Below are 19,013 nucleotides of genomic sequence, written 5' to 3'. Positions count from 1 at the left end.
GCCCTTCGCGGCGAGGCGCGACGCGGCGGCCCCGGGGCTGATGCTCGGTCCCTCGCAGCGGAACGCAGCCGCCGTGCCGGGCCGCCTCCCGCCCCGTCCCCCCGCCCGAAAACCGATGCCGCCGCTGGACCAGCACCTCCCCGGGCCGCGGGCGTAGCGGTGGGCGCTGCCGGCGCCGCTCCCCAGGAGGCGGGCGCCCGCCGCCCACCGGCCGCGGATCAGGAGACCGAGGGCCGGCCCCGAGGAGCCGCCGCCGCCGCCCGCCCCATCAGGCGAGGGGCAGGAGAGCCAGCCCCAGCGCCGCGCCGCGCCCCGCCCGCCCCGGCCGGCAGGCGAACCGGGCCGCCGCCGCAGCACCATGAAGATCAAGGATGCCAAGAAGCCGTGTAAGGCCGCGGGGCGCGGGCAGGGGCGGCGGCGGCGGGGGGCGCTTCGGCGCGGGGCTCCGGGGGGGCGAGTTGGGAAGCTGCCGCGGGAGGAGGCTCTGCCCGCTCCTTGCGTCCCTGGGAAGCGAGGGCTCGGGTGGTCCTGGCGACCTGCGTCTGCCTTGGAAGGGCTTCTCTTTGACTAGAAAATGATATCATCATTTTTTTGGGGGGCGGGTGCTTTTTTTAATGAAGATGGCACTTAATCAGTGTACTGAACACCTGCGTGGGGGCTGCGGTTGCTACGGGTTTGTTTTTTAAGGGCTTAATCAACTCTTGACTTTTTTAGAGAGAATATTTGTTAATATTTGGGTACGAGTATTTCATTAAAATACGCTGAATTCTCCCCTTTTAATAAGCTACAGCTGTAGTAATGTTTCATACTGTTTATTATTTTGGAGTACCGTGTTTGTTTTGGAGAGCACAAATGTGGTTCCGCCTCAGGTGAGTGCAAACAAAACGCCTAAGACTACCGGTACTTCTTTGTGGGAAGAGAGAACTGGATTGAGCAAAGTTAGTCGACATCCGAGCGGTGCTTACCCAGGGTAGCAGATACACCGCCCTGCAAGTCATCACACCTGTCAGACTCACACAGGTGTACCCTAGCTGAAAGGGATGCAGGGATGAATCCCCTAGTTTTTTCTTTGTCGTCATACTTAAAGACTCATTTTCAGGGTGAGTTACTGTATGGAAAAGATGGCTAGTCCTGAAGAGCTGGGCCTGCTGTTAGTCATATGACATGCCTGACTGATGAAGAGCACGCAGCTATAACAGTATATTGGAAGTGTGTATTTTAAATATATCGTTTGAGCAGCCCAACAGGAAGAAAATCACCAAACGTATTTAACAGGAAGTATTAGTGTGGCTCTAGAAATAGCTATAGACATGGAATTGAGTTTGGCTGTGAAAATAGTTTGTTTCTTGTGGTGCGTTGAGGAAACCAACCCTAAGTATGCATCTTTTAGCACATAATTAGCCATCACCTCATATTAGTGCCAGTGTGGAAATTGCTGAATTGACTGTAATCATGTTTATGAAGAGTACAGTTCAGACAGCATTTTTTTTTCCCTGGTATAATATTTAAGAATGACATCAAGACTCTGAAGCAGTAATTGGCTGTAAGAGGTTGTAGTGGTTGTTTGGTAATTTAAAATGGTGAGAGTATGCTATCATGCTAATTTCAGGAGTGTCTCTGCTGGGCCTCAAAGACTTGTTTTCTTTCCTGGTGGATTTAAACCTCATGTTTAAATAACAATGCCAAATGTTATCAAGAAGTTTTAACTGCTTAAATAAGCTAAATTTGTAGTTGTACTCTGCCAGTTCTTGAACCTGAACTTTGGTGTTGGTTTTATGATGGGAGTCAGAAACAATTGGAACTGCATAAGCAGCAAAGGGGAGGAATACAGTGTCAAACTATGTTGTGTATTTCATCTTGACTCTTTAACATATTTTGAAGTCGGTGGCTTTTTTTAAAGATAATAGCACTTAGTTTCATAGGCAGTGAACTTTAGACTCATTCTGCAGATCTCTTCTCCAGGTTAGTCACACCGACTGAAGTGGGGGAGCAGCTGAATGTTTGAAGAGGAGCAAATCCACAAAAGCACTGGCGATGGAAAAGTCCATTGATGTTCAGGGGCTTTGGTGCCCAGATACTGCTGTCGGTTTGGCATATATGCTCAAATTGACCTGAAAGTTGAGTTGGGCTCACAATACCACTCTTAGACTGTCTAGTTAACAAATTATTTGGCTGAGACAGTTGTAGACGCATTTCAATACAATTGCTGAGTAGGTATATGTTTCTTAGGCAAAGTGAGTATTTAATCATCTGTGATGGAGCCAAATTTGATGTAGGGGAAAAATGGTTAATCATTATTTAACAAGATGTCATTAGTCTGTTCTAGAGCCTGCAAAGTGGAATTGAGAAGATTGATTTAGCCTACCTGTACTTTTATCTGTGGTGTTTAGCATCATGAAGGAAAGTATGATTGCACTAAGTGCCGTGTCTCTCATAAGAGAGGTGAGGGTGAAATGGAGACACCTAACAAGTTCAGAGTTCCTGATGTGGATACACTGACTAGACACGCTTGTGTGGTTGTGCCTTTCACATCCTCACCTGGCTAGTGCTGTTGCTACCTTGTTGTTGTAAAAACTGTGAGGGATGCAGCTGAATTTATGGAACATGACTTCTGAGATTGGCTATCTTGAAAGAGGCTAGTAAAGGGCCATTTAGATCTCTTGCAGGTGGAGGGAGGTGATAGGCATTTTAAGGGAGGATAACAGAAATTCAAATTAGGAGGACCTTGTACAAAGTAGTTAGTGTAGCAGTGGAAGCTGGAGAGGTTGTGGAGTCTATCCTTGGGGGAATCTTGAAAAACTTCAGAGGTCTTCAAGTCTTGGCTGGACAACGCTGTAGTTGACCTCATCTGGTGTTGGCAATTTTCCTGCTAGTGTGACTGAGAGGTTGGACTAGATGACCTCCAGAGGACCCTTCCAACCAGCAGCTGTGTGATAGCTCTTCTGAGGAAATGCCTGTGGGGAAGAATGGCTGGCAATTGTAAAAGAAACTTCCAAAGGTTATTTGGGGGGTGGAGATGATAAATGTGAGAGCAGAGAGCCTTGCAGAACTGCTGCTGTGTGAGATCTGTCTAAAGGGAAGAGAGGAGCCACTCATTCTGAGAGTGCTCTTCGTGTTGGTGGGGGAAGGCAAGGCACCCAAGAGTTTATACTGCATTTGCATCTGTAAGTATTAGATTGTGCCTCTGCATGCTGTATCTCACTATGATAAAAACACCTGTCCCCAAAGAGATTGCTGCTGGAACGTCAACAAAATTAACAGAATGACCAAGGAGGTAGAAGATGAAAGCGGTGATGTTTTGTCTTGTATTAGCTTTACATGGTATCCACTTGTAGATGTGATAAACCTAATGAAGAGCAGTTACAGTAATTGCTGATTACCACCTGTCCTCCCACTGGTAAACATGGCCTTTCTGTAGAGTGATCAGAGGTGGCTGAGTGGGAAAGTGTGGTGAGTTTACAGAGTTTGATGGAGGAGTTTTCCCATGAGGGAAATGGGAGGATGTGACAGTGCATGTCAGATACGTTTAATTCGGGTGTTAATTCTGTCCAGCCCAAATCTATTTTGAGATGTACTTGATATATTTGAACCAAAAACATGTTACAAAACTAGTTAAGCAGAGAAACTCTCCAGTGTCTCAAAGGCTAAGGACACTTGATGTGCAGTTTTGCTTTGCAGAAGCTCATAGGCACACATCTGTGTAACATGGGTGCAGCAAAGACATTTCGCTGCTGAGCCATCAGGTTAATCCTCTTGATTTAGAAGTTCAGCAGCCTTTGATGTCTTTTCTTCTAACCCGTCCCATTGGACGTGTTAGCTACCTCAGCTAGCTACTGCTAGCTGATGTAGGTGTTAGTTTACTGTTAATTTTTACTCTGCTGTATGCAGATGTTGTAGGGAAGTACTGGAAGCATAAGAATGTACGCACATGCGTAGAGGAACATGCATTTGGAGAAGCTGCAAGATAAGACACGTATAGTTTAAGTTTCTGTGTTTATAAACACTAACTGTGTAATAGTTCAGTATAACTTTTATATAGTTAATTTGTCTTGTTAGTAATCAGATAAGAATGGAATCAAGGTTAGTTTTGTTATCAGAGGCTACGTGCTAAGCTGAAATAGAAGATAAGTTTTATGCATCAGTACTGCATACTTCATAAAGAACTGTTGCAGTGCTAGCAGAATTAAACTTAAGTTTTCATGTGACTTTATGATAGTTTTCCTTTCTTGTATTTTAAGCCAATATAGAATCACGAACTGCAGCACACTTTGGCAGTTGTTCCCCAAGCTGCATTTGTACTGCAAGTGCAACAGTCTTGCATCTTAATACGTAAACTTTCTTACGAAGATGACACAAAATCTGGTAGCCTGTTCTCTGCTGTCACTGACAACTATGAATTTTTTTTTTTTTTTAATGGTGTAAAGCTTCCTGCTTGAATTAGGAGGTAGCCACTCTTCCTCGAAGGTTAGTTCTTATTAATTTAATGCAGCGTTGACCCAGACTGTTATTTTATCTTGCAGTGAGAAGAAAGTATTTCGAAGATGTTTGTGTTTCAGATGTGTCATTACATCCATAGGAACGAGTTAACCAGTAATCTGTTTCTCAGCCTCTAAAAGCTAAATACAAATAGAGTGTTAAACTGAACAATCTTATGCTTGACTGAATAAGGGGGAAGTAGTTAAGTCTTTGAGTGTGTACTTCCTGCAGCTTTGCATCCAAAATGGGTGTACAAAGTACTAGTATGTGGTCTGGGCGGAGAACTTCGAAGGTCCTCTGCTCAGCTGAAGCAGAACCCATAGAAAAGGAAAACACTTCAACCTTTGTGCTTGTATTGGCATGAGAGAGACGTTTTACTGTAGTTATTTCCTTCTGGCATATAAAGACCTTATATGATAAGATATAAGTAACCTTAAGATTGGGGCCAGAAACTATGGACGGCAAGAACTTGAGATGTGCAAACATGAGGGAATGAGGCTTCCCTGTGTAGGTCTAAAGAATAATTTAAAAAACAACCAACTGCCATCAGCATGGGGTTTCTTAGTAGGCAGAACTGCTGCATCATTACTTGACCACAGCCCTTTGTGACTGCGCTCATCCCACCTGGGAAGTGCTTCTCTGCATTGCAGGAAGAAGTTCTAGGGAATCCTCTTAAACTTTTTTTTTTTTCCACTCTGAGCAGGTTGCCTCTCAAAGCCGTCTTTACGGCATGTATGGAACAATCTGTTGCTTTATAGCAAAGGTTCCTGGTTGCTGTGTCTACGTAGGGACCACAGTGGCTCCTGGCAGAGCTAGGGAGTGAAAGAAAATCTGGATTTGCAATTAAGGAGGTTAGATACTGTGATACTCCTCTTGCTGTCCCGTTGGAGACAGTTCAATTTGGTGTGAAGTGTCACATTAAACCGTACGGGGTTTGACTTCCCAGTTTGTGTTCTATTTTGCATGTTTGTCTCTTCTCAGATAGTAAAAATATGTATTTTTCATATTCTTGAATAGAGCCTGGCTTGACTTCCTAAAAACAGAATGCATGTTTTTGAAGTTTTATGTAGTCTATCCAAGGCAATTATGCTTGTTGAGTAAAATGCTCAATTCCTGCTTTTCTTTTTTGAAATTGCAGCTGACCTCTCTGCAGAGAGGAGCTGAACTTTGAAAAGTCAGGGCACTGGGTTTGTTCTCTGAATAGCAGTTAAATTCTCAGCAAGGAATACCTCTGAGCTGTGCACTGCTTTTTGTAGAGTCTTCCTAGGAATAAGAACAGTTATAAAGAGGAAGAGCTAGAAAAATCTTTTAATGACCAGATCCCTGTGGAGCTGCAGAAAAAGCCCAGTTTTAATGCAAGTGCGTTGACTCTCCTTGTGAATTGAAGCTGCAGAATGATGGATATAGTTGCGCAAGTCTTCAAACCTGGTATCTGCAGAGCTATAAGCTTGGAACGAAGGTTGTGCAATTGGTATTGGTCTCATCCAGGCACGTTTCTTTAACTATGACTGTAGTAAGGATCAAGCTGACGTCTCAGGATATTTTTTTCAAAAGACTGTGCTGCTTTCATTCTCCTCTTAAATCTCTCACTCAAAGAAGCATGACCCCCAGATATGAGTTATAGAATCATTTATATTCAGCCCAAGGTATGCACCATGCTATATTTGTCTTGTTCCAAGACAGCTTTCAAATGCAAGACTTCATCAGAATTAAATTTTTCATGGATTTGAGAGACTATACTAGCTGCAGATGCTGGCATATGTGCTGCAGTTGCCATACGTAAGAGTGAAAACTCTTGTGCTTTGAACACACCTCAAAGAGTAGCGACATCACCTTAAGCAGAGTGCTCATATATGTGGTGCAAAGCAGTGCACGAGGTTCCTTGTACGGCATGACTTAAAGTAGATCTGTCATCTCCAGCTGTTGCCACAATTAGCCTGGCTGCCCTCTGGAGGGGAAGTCTCATAGGAAACTTGCGCATGCTCTCCATAGTAGTCCTCCATGAATCTCTCTGTGGCCTTATTTTAAGCCTGCAAATGAAATCACTTTTTCAGTAATTGGAAGAGGAACTGGTGTTTTCACATGGGTTCCTGTTTTCTCTGTTCCTCCTGCATCCAGATAGGCTGGAGCCGAGGTCCAGCCAAAGCAAACTGGTTTGAAGGATGCAGCAATAGGAGAGTTCACAAAGTTTCCATGTTGTGTCCACATACAATTATGTTCTAACTCTGTAGAATCAGTGTATTTCTAATATTTAAAGGTATCTCAAGCATAGATAAATCTTGTAGCCTTGCAGTCCCAAAGTTGCAGCTACAGTTCAATTGATTCTGAGCTTGCCATATATATGTATGTATATGTGTATCCCCTTTTGTGTTTGGAAAACAAAATGGCTTTTATTTTCCTGGCTAGACCTCTATGTAAATCAGTCAAGAGTGGCTTACATACACAAGAATCCTTGTGTGATATCTTCTCCTGGGTTGCTGGTATAAGGAGTAAATTAACAGTACGTGGGCCCTGTTGCTTGTCAGAACTCCTCCACCATGCAAATGAAACTTGAGCAATGTATTTATCAGCTAACTCTTGACAAATGTTCAATAGAGAAATGTGTAATTTCTTGGGGTTTGTCGCAGAGGTGAAATCTGACCTACTTCCTCAGTCTCAGAGTCCTTAACTTGCTGTTAAAATCACTCAGTTAACCCAGAAAAAATGGATATTGTACAATATGATGCCATTTTTCAGCATAAAATATGTTCTCATTTGAATTATGGAATTAACTTCCTTACAGTTCAACTGTTCTTGTTTTTCACTTGGTGTACATGATTCATAAACCTGAAGATTTTTTAGAGATGCGACTAATGCTATACTTGCAAAAGCCTTTTGAATCATTTAACGTAGGATGCAGTGGATCTTCTGACAAACAGGCATGACTTGCACCTAATACTCCTTAAGCTCATCGCTTGGGTTTTCATCTGTTTCCCCCTCCTTCTTGTTGTGGAAGACTAGATCCTAGTAATTCAGTAGGCCCACTGAGCAGGAAGAATCCCAAATATTTTAGGTAGCACTTGGCTTGCTGTGTCCTAGTTAAATTCTGAATGGGTTGGATTGACTCCTACAGACACTTTCTGGTCTGCTGGGTGAATCGACTTCCCTTCTTCGGTTTTGGTTTTGTGACGTTGTTTATGACAAGAGGGTGAAACTTAGTGAGATCGCTTAATAAATCATCAGTTAATTGTGGTCAGAGAGTAAGATGACAAATTTTCTTATGTCCAGAGTCAGTGCAAAGAAGTTGGGTATGCAGTTGTAAAGTCAGTTCATATATGATTTTATGCTTAGTTTTATGCTTGGATCTCAGCTAGTTTGTAGAACTACTTTATTCCCACTGGGAGCTAGATTTTACTGGCGGAATTTATCCTTGTATTTAATCATCTTGAAAAAACGAATTTAAGGTTACCGACTCAATCTTTTTTGTTAATATCTGCCAATATTCTCTGGGCATCTGTTCCTGAAAGTTTAGGCAACTTTTATGTTTCTTTTCTTTTTAACTTTTGCACTCGTGTTATTAATGAACTGGCATGCAGTCAGCCTTGGCTAAATACATTGAAATATTTTGGTAGGCCATTCTTCTCAAGGATAGATCCCACTGGTAATGTAAATCCAAATTAATTACATCTTACTCATGATGAACATGTTAACATCTTTTTGGTTTTGTTCCTGAGTTTCATGTTTCTATAATATAAGAATTGCATCTGAAGAAATAAATTGAAACTCTACAGAATAGTAATAAACCCCAAACTAACCCCCCCGCCCCCCCCAAACAAACAAAAACAAACACCCCACCACCCCCCAAAAAAAAAAAACAACCCAAAAAAACAACAAACCAACCCAGCAGGTGATGGTGTCAATTAGGAAATAAAAATACAAGCTTACCAGCTGGGAAGGATCTTTCTTAAACTTACAAATTAAGTTTTAGGCACTGTTTTTGGGAGATGACAGTGGGGAGAGCCTCAGGTGAAGGTGTTGTCTTTGTTGTAGGGTTGCTGAGTATCTGTTTCACCACATGTGGTTAGGAAGATTTATTGATAGAGGCATATCCCAATTGTGCTCCTAGATGATATAAACCATAGAATCCCTGTTAGGAATTGCAGTCATCCCACAAAAGTAACAAAGTCAAAATATTTGTGGTTTAATGTTGTTGTTTTGTGGTACAGAAATTCCCCCTTCCAATCTCAGATAAAAAAAAATGGAATCTAGATTCAATAATATTAATTTTCTACCTTGCATGTACTTCTTAATAGTACTTTTTGTTAGCCCTTTGTAACTACAAGGGATATATGAACAGCTATCTTTAGCTCCATAAATTGTGCATCTTAACTGTGTCAGTTTTTAAAATACATGCAAATAAATTAATGCTCCCCTCTCAAACAAAACATGTTATGTGGGCAGAAGATAACTGTTAGAGGAGGAATACCTATCCTGCCGCTGTTGTCAGCTATAATGTGTAACCTGCTTTTTCAGGACTGTGTATTGCAGTTTTAGTGCTAAACTGTCAAAACTATTATTTTAGGAGTGAAAATTCTTAAAAAAAAAAAAAAAATGTTGAATTTTGTTTATGAGTTGGTGTGAAAGATACAGGATGGTTTGGGGAGTTTTTAGTTGGACTTTCTGAGAAAATGTGACAGCACTTAAATATGTAGAGTTGCTCATTTTTCCATTTTTACCTGCAGCCAGAGGGATATTTAAGATCATGTAACGGAAATTAGTACTAATTCTTTGTTCCTGTGAGGATTTTTGTTAATGTCTGCCTTGTTGGAAAGTATAGTGTTGGTTTAGTCTTAAGTTGTTACATGTATTGCTTTTGCTCTTTAATAAAATTAATAGATCAATTCTTGTATCTTCACAGCTTTTCCATGGTTTGGCATGGACATTGGGGGAACTTTGGTGAAACTTGCATATTTTGAACCTATTGATATCACCGCAGAGGAGGAGCAGGAGGAAGTTGAAAGCTTGAAGAGCATCCGCAAATACCTGACTTCCAATGTAGCCTATGGATCCACTGGCATTCGAGATGTCCACCTTGAGCTAAAAGACTTAACGATTTTTTCTCGAAGAGGAAACTTGCACTTTATTCGATTCCCAACTCATGATTTGCCTACTTTTATCCAAATGGGAAGAAATAAAAACTTTTCCACACTACATACGGTGCTCTGTGCCACCGGTGGTGGCGCTTACAAGTTTGAAGAAGACTTTCGCACAGTAGGTAGCCTATCTGTCCTCGTACTGAAGCTGATGCTAAAAGCATTGCTGATGATGGGTTAAAATAAGCAGTATTTTGAAAAACTGTGGAACGCTCAAAATTATTAATTATTCATTTGTTTTTCAGTCTTTAAGTATTATAATCTAGAAATATGCTTTCTGACATCATAATAAACATGAAGACCTAATGCTAACCGCTAATTAGAAGCTTCCATTAATGCAGTGAAATGCAGGACACCTTTGTGGAGGTTAACTGTTTTCTAATCTGTGTTTTCTCTGATGGGAAATGTGTTTAAACTGCTGAGGTGCTTGAGTCACTTTGGATTTTCTTTCCTAAGCAACCTTTGATGATAGGTTTTCAATGTTTGTGGGTGGGATTATCCTCATTAATTTAGTCTAGTGCATTGTTTAGAGGTTTGTGACAAAACATGTATCTCAAAGATAGTATTTTTTCAACTGCAGGGTGGTTGGGGGGTTTCCTGAGGTGTTTTGATTCTTTCCTCGATGATCAAAATGGATCGTTTGTTTAGATGCAGTTTCTGTCCGAAGATAGTTGTTACTAACTGAGAATCTTATCACAGTATCCAGTGTGAACGTCCTAGTTTTAAAGTGGGTGCAGACCTCTTGTGCCTCTAGAGACAAGAAAACTTTGGCACGAAATGTTTGGTTTCAGAAATCTGCATGGATTTCCATTTCTGTGCCAGTCTTGCATTGAGCTGGTGCAACTGTTTGTGGAGTGGGTTCACAACTTGTACAGAACTAATTCGTTATCTAAAACCCCACAGAAATATTTTATGTTGGAACAGTTCCCTGATCTGCTCGACAGTGAAGCTTCACAGTTCTGCCATGTCAAGAAAAGCTGAAGGGACCTGGGGGAAGAGGAGGGGACTGGCAGTGCTGTGATCTGGTGCTGATGTCAGGAGTGTGCAGTCTGGTGTGATTCTGCAATGTGAGCTCACCTGATTCAGAGAGAGACTTTATGGGTGTGTGTTTTCTTGGATTAGCTGCCTAATTGGACTCTCTAACTGCTGGAACTCCCTGCTGTGGTAAGGGAGAGAGCATGATCACTCTTTTTGTGGAAGCCTAGATTTAAATTGGATTAAATGTGGTGTGAAATTACAGCCTTCCTGGAATCTACAGCACTTGTTAAATTGTCTTTCTGCTTTATGAGAGAGTGGCAGCTTAAATGTCATTTGCAAAACTGAGGAAGAACTGAGCCCAAGTCCCGTAGAACTTCTTACCTGTGGTTTTCTTATGATCCTTGGAATGTTAATAAAGTTGGAAGGATAGTTAGTACGATGCCATTGAGGTTTTTATCTGAGGTTTTTATCTTAGGTTTTTATCTGCTGACACCTTAGAAATGGCTGTTTGACTTCTAAGATGGGGGAGGAAACCCACAAACCTTGAAAAGATATGCTGATGTGTGAGTTTCACCAAGATGACAATCGATGGGGCCTCTAGAGTACTTGGTGACCTTTTTTTGATTTAGGTTGATGAAAAATTGCTGATTTTTCAGTGGATTAATGTTTGAGTATCTCAAAAATTTGCTTTGGCTTTACCAAAGCAGATACTTAGACTGCCTGTCTGTTCCTGATTCAAGCCTGAGGTCTAGGTTTATAGTCAGAGTAATTTGCTAATTAATGTATTCAGAATTTACCTTGGAAAAAGGTGAATCACCATTCTTTGGCGTTATAGTGGGATGGAAGTTCCCGCATTAGTCACCTGAGATAGCTTCTTAAAGTTAGGCAGTACAAATATACTGATAAATTTGTAGCAATGTTACAACATGTTGACACTGGCTTTTTTTTCTTTTTTAACAGATTGGAAACCTCCAGCTGCACAAACTGGATGAGCTTGACTGCCTTGTCAAAGGCTTATTGTATATAGACTCTGTCAGCTTCAATGGCCAGGCAGAGTGCTATTACTTTGAAAATGCCTCAGATCCTGAGAGATGCCAAAAGATGCCTTTTAACCTGGATGATCCATACCCATTGCTGGTTGTTAACATCGGTTCAGGAGTCAGTATTTTATCAGTCCATTCCAAAGACAACTATAAAAGAGTAACTGGAACAAGGTAACTTAAAAACTTAAGTGGGGGTTGTTATTCGAAGTGTTTCCTCTCCCTGACTCCCCCCACCTATCCCTTCCCTCACTCTGTAGTACAGAAGAGTATTTTATTGTTAATTTACAGCTGCATTCATTGAAGTGCATCCCTGTAGTTCTGTTACTGCGGAGATTTAGCCAGTATCTTCTGTATCAAGTGATGAGTGCTAGAAGTGCTCCATAGTGAGTGTTTTATAGGGTTTGTCTTAAGTTTTGATAATATTTCTAGTGAACCTGTGTTTCTCTTTCTCCATAAGAATAAATACATCCACATATTTACAGAAAATGATCAAGGATCAGAGTCAGTGGCATGATGGCACAAAACTCTTTAGGGAGGTTTACTCTCTGATTAAGCCTTCCAGCTTGTATTTTGAGAATCTGTAACTATTTGTTAGCTCTTACTGCGTGGTTAGCTTCTTGTAAGTGACTTATGTAAATGTTAACTTGATTGATAACTGTTTGTGTAGTGAACCTTGTGCAAGAAAGCAGACAGTTTGATGTGTAAGTTGGAGGGCTTTATTTGTTTATTTTTTTCATCAGACATAAGTCTTTTGTGTGAGGAAATACTAGTTAAAAGCAACGAGTTTTCTTTCTTAGTCTAGGTGGAGGGACCTTTCTTGGTTTATGCAGTTTGTTGACAGGCTGCGAAAGTTTTGAAGAAGCTCTGGAAATGGCATCCAAAGGAGACAGCACACATGCTGACAAGCTGGTTCGAGATATTTATGGAGGAGACTATGAAAGATTTGGCTTGCCAGGGTGGGCTGTAGCATCCAGGTAAGCAAGAGATCTTTTTGTTGTTTCTTTTTGCTAGTTTGGGGGGCTTCAAAACTTAAACTGTTAATACAGAGAAAACTACTTTTTGCAAACTTTTATTGTAGTCAAGTTATGTTTGCATCCTAAAAGTGTATATACTCAGTTTTCCTGAAGATTTAAAGGCACATGCAACTGCAGGTGCCTGCTAGCCAGGTACTGAAGAAACCACATGTGGTATGTCTTCTACAGCTTTACATGAGTCAGAGAGAATGGGAGGTGATCACAGGGGTGGCAGGAACAAATAGCAGGGGAAAAATAAAGCGGATTACTTTTTGACTTCCTAGAATCTTTTAGTGTAAAGGGCCGCAGTCCAGAGGGCAGGTGAGTGGAAGAAAGCATTTTTGTTGCTCTTATAGTAGCATCACTTTGGTGTTTTTTTGTTTTTTTTTTTTTTTAAAGACTGTTTATTTTGATACATGGCTGTCAGTACAGGCACCTGGCATAATGTTTGTACTTAATTGATATTTTTCCTGTTACAGTTTTGGGAATATGATCTACAAAGAGAAAAGAGAGTCTGTTAGTAAAGAAGATCTTGCAAGAGCCATATTGGTCACCATCACCAATAACATTGGGTCTATTGCCCGGATGTGTGCAGTAAATGAGGTAAAAACTTCTGACAAGAAAATGTTCTATCTATAGGTCTATTACTTGGTTCCAAATTAAATTACTTCTAAAATGATGTATCATTTTAAACCTTTGAGTATTTTCTCAAATGAAATGAAGAAATTCGTGTAGTATTAAAGAACTAGGAGTTGGTTCAGAATATTTTTACTGTCTTTGGAGAAGTGGAACAAGGATATCTTTGCCAGTGGGGGATAACCTGATGAAGAGGTCTTCAAACTAGCTTTGTCAGGGAATGGAGCCCGAAGCCTGCAGTTAACTGAGGGAGCAGGGGAGCACAGAATGCTGTGAGGAAAGGACTTGGAAGTCCCCTTGCAAAAACAGGATAATTGTGGGCCCAACTTAAGTCTCTGTACACAAACACATGCAGCGTGGGATCCAGGAGGACCTGTAAGTCTTGATTCTCATGAGGGACTATCCCAACCTCTATTGGAAGGGTAACATGGTAGATCACAAGCAATCCATACTTCTCAGTGTGCTGGGGACAATTTTCTGACACAAGTGTTGGGCAGGCTGACTAGGCAAGCATGGTGCTGGACCTGCTATTCATGAGCGAAGAACTAGTCAGGAATTTCAGTGGCAGCCTTGAAATAGCAGAATTTAAGGTCCTGAGGAAAGTGAAGAAAGCAAGTAGCAGAATGGGGACTATAGATGGATTTGAGTAGAACAGGATTCTGGGTTTTGGGGGCTTTAGGAAGCAAGATCTTGTGGGATATTGTCCTAATGGCATAAAGAGCCCAGAGTAGCTTGTTTATCTTCCAGGATTTTCTCATTCAGTATCAACAAACTTTGGATAAAGTGAGTTTTTCTTAGAGAAGACTAAGGGTAACTGGATTTTGAGTTCTGCTTGAAATCTATGCAGGTGATTAGTCTCAGAAATGCCAACAATGTTGTTAGCTGCAGTACCCCTCTGCTGATGAGCCAGACTAATATATTTTTCTGGTTTTAATATTGCAGTATTATTCTCCCTCAATTTCCTTCCCTGTCTTGCTCTCATGTCTGTCTTGGAGAAGAGAGTTAATTTTGTGGGTATTGATTTAATTTTGGCGCTTTTGCTTTATGGCAAAGCTTGATAATAAGAGAGTTAAAATGAGGGTGAAGTTGAAAGTACATACTAATAGTCTGAGACAAATGTATGCAATTTATATTTAAGGGTGGTAGTAAATAAGTACAAATCAGAACTCACAAACAGCACAAATTAGCTGGAATTAGACCAAAAAAACCTTAAATCTTCCCACGGAAAATAAAGCTATGTCACAGAACTACAAATTGTAAGAAATGGTTAATAGAGATCCACAAACTAGTATCTTGAAATGATGTATAAAGATAAAATGGATTTAATGATTTCGGCTTCCTGCTGTAGAGCAGGGTGCCTTAACAGTGTGTTTGTCTTCACTGTGAACTAATCAAGATGGTGAAAAACAGTTGCACAGTAGTCATTTGAATACAGGTTTAATTGTTAGACTAGTTTTTGTACCAACTTGGATACAAGTATTCATCTAACATAATTAAGTACTTATTTAAGCACTATGTTAAGCACTAACACAATTAAATTTTCTTTGGTTCTTGCTCTCATATCTTTAAACCATTATTTAATGTTGCTTTACTTAATGTTGGATTTATTTCAGTGAATGGGGGAAATTGAATTATTTTCACTTTTTTTTTTTTACATTTGGCTTGATTAAAATTCACAGCTTGCTTCTAGAGTTTAAGTCTTAGTCTAATCTTATACTGAGGTATATTGAGGTCTGAAGATGAAAGGAACATCTGTTATGTCTTACTGTCTTCGGCTTCTTTACAGTGCTGCCTTGTTGCATATGGATCAAGCAGCATTGTACAGGGCTATGAAGGCATTGAGTCTTCTCTACCAAATAAAAGTATTTTTCAATATGTGTTTTTCATTTCACTTTTAGCTGGGCTGTTTCGTTGGCTTAGTTACTGAAAATGCTTACTTAATTTGAAACACAGATGCTGCTTGTCTGTAAATTAAGTCCTTTAATTCTTGAGGGCTGCATATTTTTTCCTTTTGCTAAGTATGCTGTGTTTTAAATTTTGAAACCATACTTTAATTGTGGGTTTGTTTGGGTTTTTGTGGGCTTGTTTTTTTTTCTTTGCTTGAGACAGTCTGTTGTTTCATAGCTTAATTTTTCAAAGTGGTGTTGAACAGTGAAAAGACTTAATCCTTTGCTGTTTTTCTCTTAGAAAATAAACAGAGTTGTGTTTGTTGGCAATTTTTTACGTGTGAATACTTTGTCAATGAAGCTTCTTGCATATGCACTGGATTACTGGTCAAAAGGCCAGCTGAAGGCCTTGTTCCTAGAACATGAGGTATGCTGTGGTTCGTTTATCTTTACGTATTGTCTTACCGTAAATCAAAAATGCATGTATTGAGTAACTCTCGTGTGTGACAAACCAAGACACCAATTAATTGGTAAACATTTAAAATAAGGGAAGATTTCTCATCCTGTATTGATTCTCTAGAGACAGCTTGCTCTACCAGGGAAGTACTTCAGTCATTTTGGGGTATCTCAGTTCATGGTGTACATTTTTGGAGAGGGACAAGAAAACGTTAAGCTCTGCACTAAGGTTCAACAGTCTTACCTTGGTTTTGGGTGGCAACAATAGTAAAGATTGTATTTCAAAAGATTACAGAGAGCTCTAAAGCGTGGGCCTTTGAAATAATTTACATTGTTCTCAACTGAGCTTGAGCAACATCCTGGAAACTGAGACTGCTTTTAACAAGGACTGCATTCCTACCACTGCAGATACACCTTGAAGTTGTAGTGTTTTTATGCTCTGAAACTAACCTGCTTTTGGGCAGCTTCTGCAATCGAGATCAGCATGTGATGCTGAGAGTTAGCCTGCTTTGGGTAAAATATGCGCAACCAGTATTAATTACGGGTGCAACAGTTGGGAGACTCATAGCTTCTTGGCAGCGGGCTGACAATTTTTGTCCTCAATTTGTTGGTCTGCAAATATTACAGCATTGCATCTATTCCCCTTCAGTTGATCCTTACAATTTTATTGCTTGTCCTGAGACAGACGGTAGTCTGTCTTGGTGTTAGTGTCTGCAGTAATAGTAGGGTGGTTCTTCGTTAGTTCTACCCCCTTCAAATTTTCTTGGATAAATTTTAAATTCTTGCATTTGATGAACTGTAGATTCCAAACACTTCTATATTTCACAGTTATAGGGAAGGGGAACATCTTGCTTCCCCGGAGGGGAAAAGTAATCCAACAGAAGAAAGCAGTTTTTTGTATGCAGGTAAGTAGACAGTCCAAAAAACGGTGTTGAAGCTTGGACATAATTCTTTAAAAATGTGAGGCGCAGTTAGTTTAAGAAGCTTTTGAGTTGTACCTTAGGAATAGTGTTGCTATGGATATTGAAGATCCTTTGGCAACCAGCTCCTGTAGGAAAAACAAACCAAACATGTTTTCCTTGCTTTAGGAGTCACTGATACACGATACGTGTCTTAGAAGTCCTGCACCGTATGGGGACTACGTAAGAATAAAATGTTTGTTTCACAAAGCTTTAAAAAAATTACTGTGAAAGCTTTTATATTAAAAGTGTATGGTGTTCTTTCTGTAGCAGTGGTCCACCAGATGTTTTGTTGTCATTGAAATGTGATTAGTGCAGAGTTTAATACCTTACTTGAACTTGAAATATTTTTCTGTTTGTTTTGAACAGGGATACTTTGGAGCTGTTGGTGCGCTTCTTGGGCTGCCAAATTTCAGTTGAGATACCCAGATGTCGCTACACTGAACTATATTCCACCTGGATGACACTTGTTTATGGCAATGGGAACTAAATCTGGGGAGGGGAGAAAAAACCAGCAGGTTTTCTGTAACTCTTTTTTAAGAAGTGATGAGCTACTGAATATTGCCATTATAAGGAAGGGGTTTCATTCTGTTGGGCATTGGAAAGTGAAATGTTCGGGGATCGTTTATGTTCTTTGGTACGTGTAGCCAGTATTGAACTTTTAATATGCAATACATCCTCTGAAAACAAGCTTCCAGAAGAAGGAATGCCAATCCTTAAAGTGCTCAGTGTGTAAATATTGCAGGTGTACTCCTTAGGCTTTAGGCCTGTCAGTTTTGTATATAATTGATGAATGAAAAATTATTTTCATTAGTTGTATTATGAGCACCATTTCCCATGTGTATTTACAGAAAACAAATTTAAAAACAGTAAGGTACTATCTACAAGATGAAGAAACGGTAGACAATTGCTTCCCACAGTAGGAATAGTAATTACTTTATGTGTAATGGAAATGATATTAATGCTTTAATTTTCTGTGGGAAGAATAGTAACACAAAAAATCAGCCAAAGCAGCAGATGAAGCAGTTGATGTTTTGAAGATTTTGTGAAGATACTCACTTGCCCTCTTCGTTTAATTGAAGATGCAGCTGATATTTTTAGGAAGATCCCCTCTGTCTCTGGTTGGATTTGGAAAATAATTTAATGATTAATGAAGGCAGGCTTTGGGGGTTGGGTTTTTGGATTTTTTTTTTTTTTTTTTTTTTTGAGGACATGACTTCCAAAATGCATTCTGGATTTTTTTGGTGTTTTTTTTCTAAATTCAGACATCATGTGTCATTATTTGCAAAGGTACCACAAAATCTGAGAGAATTGAAGAAGTCCTTATAAAATAGACTAAATACAGGACCTCATAATTCTGATGCTTTGGCTCATTTCTCGGGAGGTTTGGAAAATTTCTGCCCCATCCTACTAATTTAAAAATGTGATTTCTCCTTAATTTTGTAAGAGTTGATCAGAATCTAATTAGATAATGAAAATGAAAGGTTGTTAGCTTGCTTTTGGATTTGGAAGTTTGTTTTTGAAAGTTGAGGACAGCATCAGAGTTTGTATTGCAGCACCAAATGGACCAATATTTAGTGCAATTGCAATATGGAACCGTTCATCAAATTGTGGCCTTGGGATAAAATCCGTACTCTACACCTGATCTTCGGGTTTTTCTGTATACTTTTAAAATTTACAGTTGTGGTTATTGTAACAAGTTTAGCCTTGAAGCCAGGGCACGAGATCCTAAATGTGTAAGAATATTATACAGTCATTAGCTATATGACTTTGTGGACTAAAGAGCTACCCAATTTTATGATGCCATTTTAATGTTAATATTTCCTATAAGTGCATGAGGAGCAACCAGACTCTAACACATTCATATGTTGGGTTTTAAGGAGTTTTTAAAACTGATTGCTTGAGTATTCCACAGCATGGCCACATTCACAGACACATACACCTAGTGTGTTATAAACCTCTATGTGCTATTTTCAGTCTTTTCTTTCTTTTCTTATAATTCAAAGCCACATATTAACATCATATGGTGGTGGGTTTGTGGGTTTTTTTTGTTTTTTTTTTTTTCAATTTCTGTAGTCCTTTAAAAGTACAGTAACCTAAGCGTAGCCAATTCATTAAGCCCAATGCTAATCACAAATGCAGTTCCGTTTATTGCTGTTTTTCCTGGTACTTGTACTACATCTCCATTGTGCTTGCTTTGATGTTTCATCGTAGACATAAAAAAAAAAAAAAAAAAAAAAAACAAACAAAAATTACACTGACAGTTCAACTGATCTAATTATAAATCGGAGCACTTCAGAAAATAAGTTTTTATAGAATGTCTTTATAAATGCTGTATACTGTTCCTTTTAAGTTCCAATTGACTATAGAAAGTCACCTTTATTTGATTATAAATCTTTGTAAAAAGTTAATTTTCTGAATGTTTTGACAGCCT

General features: G+C 39.8%; 1 protein-coding gene across 1 annotated transcript; it reads left to right on the top strand.

The window, feature by feature from the left end:
• Positions 1-358: 358 nt before the first annotated feature.
• Positions 359-17,113, top strand: PANK3 (pantothenate kinase 3; the record flags this gene model as incomplete). The annotated part of the gene is made up of 7 exons (XM_082490018.1): positions 359-386; positions 9,374-9,726; positions 11,547-11,800; positions 12,427-12,603; positions 13,122-13,245; positions 15,466-15,591; positions 16,949-17,113. 7 exons carry the CDS (start codon positions 359-361, stop codon positions 16,997-16,999), a joined length of 1,113 nt encoding a protein of 370 aa, XP_082346144.1. The 3' UTR covers positions 17,000-17,113.
• Between the last annotated feature and the right edge of the window lie 1,900 nt (positions 17,114-19,013).

This window comes from Vanellus vanellus (assembly GCF_965231255.1).
Source record: "Vanellus vanellus genome assembly, chromosome: 13".
In the NCBI taxonomy this organism is placed as follows: Eukaryota; Metazoa; Chordata; class Aves; order Charadriiformes; family Charadriidae; genus Vanellus; species Vanellus vanellus.
Note: the sequence above shows the minus strand (reverse complement) of the source record. Positions and strands in the feature narration are given on the sequence as shown.